The following is a 6,000-nucleotide window of genomic DNA, read 5'->3' as shown; positions in this document are numbered from 1 at the left end:
TTATTCCATTTATGCTGCCAGGGACATGTAGAAAGAGTCTTTGTGCTTGCCTGATAGCTAGTGCGGGATTCTCCATATGTCCAATCTTCCAGCAGTATAAATTTGACATGAATCAAGCTAGCAATACGGTAATGTTTCTGCTGAATTAATGAGGACATTAGACAAAGTGTTTATGTCAGATTTGTCAGCTCTAGGCTAAGGACAAACAACGCCATCTCTACTTTGACCCACCATGAAGCCTGCTGTTAGAAAGTTAACCCTTTCCCACCCCCTCTTCCCCCCCATTTATCTTTGACTGTTGTCACCTAACGCTCAGAACTTTAAAAACTCAAGACTGATTATTTCCTCGGTTCTAACAAAAATGGCAGGTTGCCCTGGGTCGTGCAGGTGAATACAAATCTCTCTGTAAGAATACCAGCCATGCAGTGTCCCTCAGTTTCTCTTACCCTCTCACTGATCCCCACAGGCTTTATTCTGTAGCAGCTCACTTAGGCACATCTCAGGCAAAGGCATCTCAATTATCTGGGTTAGCACACATCAGTCCTAGCAGAGGAGAGAGTGAGACAGTACTTTATGGCAGCTAATCTCCTTCCTTTTTGGCATTACACAAGTTCTTTTAATTCCTTCACACGCCAGCGGTTTGCATTTTGCTGAGGCTGAGGCTAAATAAGACAGAAAGCGGCAAGAAACAAAGTTTGGGAGGGATTTTCACTTATTTTTACTCATTATACAGTACCCTAACAAAATCTTTTGGCTCTTGTCATGCCCTACTTTGCCACCTTATTGGCATTTCTCTATGTAACTCCCTCCCCAATAGGGACCGGAAAGAAACTGTTTAGTAGCAGTACGTGCATTTTAATGCCAAACGTACATGAGTGAAAGAAAAGGAAACTTCAGCCACCTAACAAAGCAAAGCAAAGCAAAGCAACTTCTTGGCAGCAACAAAAACACACCTATGATGCTCACCACAAAAATGGAGCACAAGCGCTCTGAAGAAACTGACTTAAGACAAGGGCTCAAACAAACCTGATGCTTCAATGGAAACTTTATGGCTTGTTAGCAAGTGGAGCTGTTACACGTCTCCTGACCCCAGCCCAGAGTCCGTGCCTCCCGGCACACCCCCAACAGCATATGACACATTTGCTTCACACCACTGGGAGGAGAGTTCTGAAGAACAAGTACAGCAAGAACAGCCTCACTACAGATCTTCCAGCCCATACCATCCTCCAGCACTGCAGAAAACTACCCCAGTCCAGCAGGTGACATTTAACAGCAGAGAGCAGTTCACGGCACGTGTCCACAAAGGCATCGCCCAGGCTCTGATATGCAACAATATGGGATTTTAAGAAGCCACCGTTGCACCCTGCAGACATTCGTCTGCATTTTGCCCCTTAAAACCTAAAGGCTGCACTAGTAAGTGCCTTACTAAAGACAGTTGCTCAGTCAAAGGAGATCTGTAAACCTCATTAGGAGAGGACAATTTGACAACACAGCACGGGCCGAAGGGGGAAAAGTTTTCCATTTATCCCTTCCAGTCCAAACTCCAGTTTGGAGCACACGTCAGTAGAATTAACCTCTTCCAAAGAAAGCCTGCAAGAAGGAGCAGGGTCACTTAAGATCCCATGCCTCGCCTCCGAGATACACGGTCACATTCTCCATGATTGAAAAGGGTGAGTCAGACACTGCAAATCCAGCAATGCGGTAGGATTTACTTTTAAATCCCATAGGATTATGTGAAATGTAGTCAGGAACTCTGAATCTTTCATTCTGTGCAGCTCTGCTCCCGCCTGCTGGGCACGTGTGCTTATCCTTTTGCCTTAAAGCCCATGGAAACCAACCCACAGAAGACCCTAAGAGTCATTTAAGCAAACAGTGCTTCATCAGTGCCATTTGCGTATTCACTTGCTCAAAGTTAGATGTGCATTTCTAGATAATCACTGTTACCTTAGACTTGATCGTTTCAGGATTCATACACCTTCATGTCTCCAAGGGGCTCGTTCCTGCTGGCTAACGATCTGGTCAAACTGAACCGACTGCTACGGAGAATATTGAGTTTGCGCCCTTGTGAATGACAGGGGACTGAGAATCCGGACACCCGTACTCTCGTTTGCACTTGGTCATTAGAGCAGTCAGAGTTTTAAAAAGTATTTTCTAAGAACCTGACCTTAATTGAGTGCTTTCATTTAAGAAGGGAGGTCAAACTCAGCCACCCAATTTCCAGAAGTGCTGAAAACCAGAAGCCCCTAATGATTTCCTCCACATTGCTCCAAACTCAGGATCAGTGCCACCTTTGTCTAAATTCAATTAGAGAGAAATATACCACCCTTTGAGTAGACCAGGATGAATTTGGTCCGGCTCTAAGGGAATGTAAAAAACCACTTGCAGAGGTGCTGCAAGGATGCTGTAGCCCTGGCAAAGCGCTTGGAAGTGGTTAAAGTAAGGGCAAAGCAAAGCAATACACATGCAACACTTCGTAGAGGAGGGAAGGCTGTTGAGAAGTGCACAGCCCTATTTCCTACGGCACTAACCACAGGGCACAACACTGCACCCCCTGCTCCTAGGCAGGGTTAGGCAGACATGAAAACACAAGACTTGGAAAGCAACTGCATGGCTTTCCCGGATTATGGCAGAGTTATTCCCTACACCATATTTCCTCCTGTTTTATTTAATACCTTGCAAACAATATATTTTCATCTGTAAACTGAGCCTGATATTCCTCGTCGGGAAGAGGTTGCATCCAGATGCAGAGTTAGCAGCCCTTGTTAGAACAGCTAGTGGAAGGAACTCTAATCGCCAGGAAGATAATACAATACAGCCTTACAGGCTGCAGCACAGGGAAATAAAATCAAAGCGGGTCAAAGTCAGGTAAAAGCAAGCGACAAGGGAGTCTGTTGAAAAATTAGAGCAACGCAGGGAAGAAAAAGGCCTTCCTGGCCACTGGGTGTCAGCCTTGACTTACACGGTGCCCAACTGAACCGTGAAGGCACACAACTCATACCCGGGGAAGTCTTGTCCTACGCCACGTGAGACAGTGCAGCTCCGCTGATCCTAGCAGAGCTGTGCCGAGTTACCCCAGCTGAAGACACGGCCAGTGAATTTAAGGACAAGTCTACACTGCTGACAGGGAAGCAATTCCTGTACAATGATAATACATTTGTGATGATGACATTGGTCAGGGCAGGCAATTTGTTGCATCTCGATTATCCATGCAGGCTGCTGTAGCAGCTTCCTGAAGTGCCGTGAAAGCTTGCGAACAAGGCTTTGAGATCTCGACAGTAACGATAAAACATGAAAACCTGCTGATAACACTTTGCATCATTTTGCAGATTCTATTCACGCACCAAGGCCATCACTTGGAGCTTAATTAACTATGCTGTATGTGATTTAAACACCTTCCTGCCTGTCTCTTTCACACAAAGAATACCACGCACCCAGACCTCTGACAGCTGTTAGGTCTTTCACACAAAAGCTTCAGCCGTCACAATATTTTTGTCTCTGGCATTTTTAGCGAGCAAGGGAGGGAGGGACAGACATTCCAACACCCCCTCCTGTGTCTCACATGAGCTGCCTATTATGGAGCTGCTTTTCTCCAGAGTGTTGATCCTGCTCTTACCAGACCGTAAACAAAAAGACACATGCTCAAGATAGGCACATGAAGAGGCCTAGCCCTGGAGAAAGTCAGAGTTATAGCACAAAGCACGGTGTTTCCCTTTGCCAGAAGCTCCCTCCATCTCAGAGTGCTCTAAGCTTCATCTGATGCCTCATTCCTTGGCTTTTGCCCAAGCTTTCCTGGGCCTTCTGTCAGCCTGAATCCACAGATACACAAGGAATCGGGTCTCCTCCTCCGCTCCCTTCTTCCTCTGCTAGCTTCAGGCCACTGTTATTTTCCTGAGGTACCGATTTTTATTTACTTTAATTTCTTTTGACTCCACATAGTTGTTCAGCTCAGGGCCAGTCAGAAACAACCGAAAGAGATTCTCAGTCTTCTTTTAATCTTTAGGCAGACACAGGTCATAACCTCGCCGGCTCTGGTAGGAGCCCTAGCTCTACCTCAGATCAGAAGCTGGCCCTAAGTACTTTCCCAAGATGCTCAAAACCAGCACATCAGTCTCCAGGGAGGAAGCTTTTCTTCTATCCTTCCTATTTTCACACGCTCCATCCAGCTCATTTGCTTTGAAAAATACTAAAAAGGAATCCACGGACTAGTCTCAGCCCCTTCCTTAGGGCAGTACAAACTTCAACACCCTGTTCTGCTCCTGGCTAGCCCCTGACAAGCTCTGACTTCCAAAGGCTATCCGCTTCCCTCAGGGATGACCAGGGTTTGGCAGCAGGACCATTTGCCCATGTCTCTGTATTATCCACATTAGAGATGATGGAGCTGGTGTACTTGCTGAGCATAGCCAGGTGTGGGAGGGAGAACACTCCCAAAGTTTTAATCATCAATGCAGCAAGGTGCCTGACTAATGTGTAATCCAGACGTTTCCACTTCCGTCAAAAGTCTGCTGTCATGCTTTTTGTCCTTTTCCCTTGAAACCTATCCTGCTGCTTTTCCTGGTCTTTCCTCAGATTGTTTGCATTTGCTAAGAACTTTTTCTAGGACAAATTTCACTCCTTACGCAACAAAGAACAGCTTGAAAGCCTGTCTCAAGTGCACTTGCATCCCCTCTCAGAAACTAGACCTGGTCCCCCAGGCTTGATACAACACCTGAAGCTGCTCTGCTAACCAGTGTCAGTACTGGGAGAACAGGTGTGTTGCTCAGGCCCGAGAGGATGGGAGAGGGAGGGCTAGGAGCCCCTGCTCCTGGGCTCTCTAGTTTAGCTCTTGCTGGCCTGGGGGGGGCTGCTCTGAGTGAGGAATGCTCTTGCTTTTGGGCCGTCCTGCTCCGGTTTTGGAGTTTGTGGTGCTGTTTGTGGAAGGAGACAGAAAATGCAAGCGTAGCTGACGTTACATTTTCCAGCAAGTTTTCCTGGCAGAGGGAGGGTTTAGGCTCCAGTGGCTGAAAGGAGCTTGCTAAGGATGGTAAGAGGGGGCAGCCCGTTTCACAGGCACAGCCGTTGCTCGATATTTCTCAGGACTGAGAAAACCCAAGGGACGAAACCTGGTGTGGCTTGTCACTTCAGTTTTTGTGAAGCTACTCCAGGTTTTTCAAGGTCTTTATACCCGGATGCTGCCAACGTGGGAAACCAAGATGTCTCTGCATAGTGCTGCGTGGCCGCTGTAAGCAAACTGCTTCTCTGCTCGTTCCTAAAGCTGCTGTGGGATGTGTTCAGTGTGCTCGCTGCAGGAATGAGATGTTTAAAACCAGTGACTCCGGTCAGCTTGAGTTTTCGCCACCAGGTGGCATTCTCTGAGCTTTTTTTGCTAAGGAAAAACAGCACTTACCATCCTTAATAATAACAATAATAAATGAGGGAGGGGGGCGAGTTCCTCAAACCCTCCCTGTCATTTCTGAAGTGTGTAACAAAGCAAGATTTGTTCGGAGGCTGCTTCTTCTCTCGCTAAACAATGGTGCTGCTTTCAGAGAGCTGCAAGTGAGACCGAGGGTCAAGTCCCTTTAAAAAAAAAAAGTGAAATACAGTATTGTGCATCTTGAAATCTGAAACCAAGAAACAGAAGTGCAAGGGAAACAAGGGGGAAAGTCTTGCAATTCCTGAGAACAACTCTTGCAAGTGGAGTTTCAAGGAATAAAAGATACACATACATACAGACCTGCCTACAGATTTAAAGGTCACTGAATGGCTTTTGTGGAGAAACCTGTGAAATAAAGGAGCCTGGAAGAAGAGATTTCTTTTTCTCCTCCTCTCTGGATATAATGGCTATTGCAAAGCAAAGCATCTTGAGATTTGGCTGCAGATGTCTCTTCCTAGCAAGTTTTGTGCTAGCCTGTGATGGACAAGGTGGAAAGAGAGAGAACGGTGGTCCTGCCTGTTATGGAGGATTTGATTTGTATTTCATTCTGGACAAGTAAGTCGGTTCTCCTCTGCTCTTTTTCAAAGAAG

The 6,000-nt window shown here is 46.5% G+C and overlaps 1 protein-coding gene across 2 annotated transcripts in view; it reads left to right on the top strand.

Annotated features, from left to right (window-relative positions):
- The first annotated feature begins 5,453 nt into the window (after positions 1-5,453).
- ANTXR1 (ANTXR cell adhesion molecule 1) overlaps positions 5,454-6,000 on the top strand; it is a 116,019-nt gene continuing 115,472 nt past the window's right edge. For both annotated transcript variants that reach the window (XR_010074013.1, XM_063358715.1), the window contains exon 1: positions 5,454-5,965. Coding sequence is in view for 1 of the 2 variants with exons in the window: in XM_063358715.1 (XP_063214785.1) it covers positions 5,814-5,965 (152 nt within the window). In the remaining variant the exon portion in view is untranslated. The remainder of the gene's footprint in view (positions 5,966-6,000) is intronic.

The sequence above is a fragment of the Chroicocephalus ridibundus genome, chromosome 23 (genome assembly GCF_963924245.1).
Source record: "Chroicocephalus ridibundus chromosome 23, bChrRid1.1, whole genome shotgun sequence".
Taxonomy (NCBI): Eukaryota; Metazoa; Chordata; class Aves; order Charadriiformes; family Laridae; genus Chroicocephalus; species Chroicocephalus ridibundus.
The sequence above is the reverse complement of the archived record's forward strand: the minus strand, read 5'-3'. Positions and strand labels throughout refer to the sequence as shown.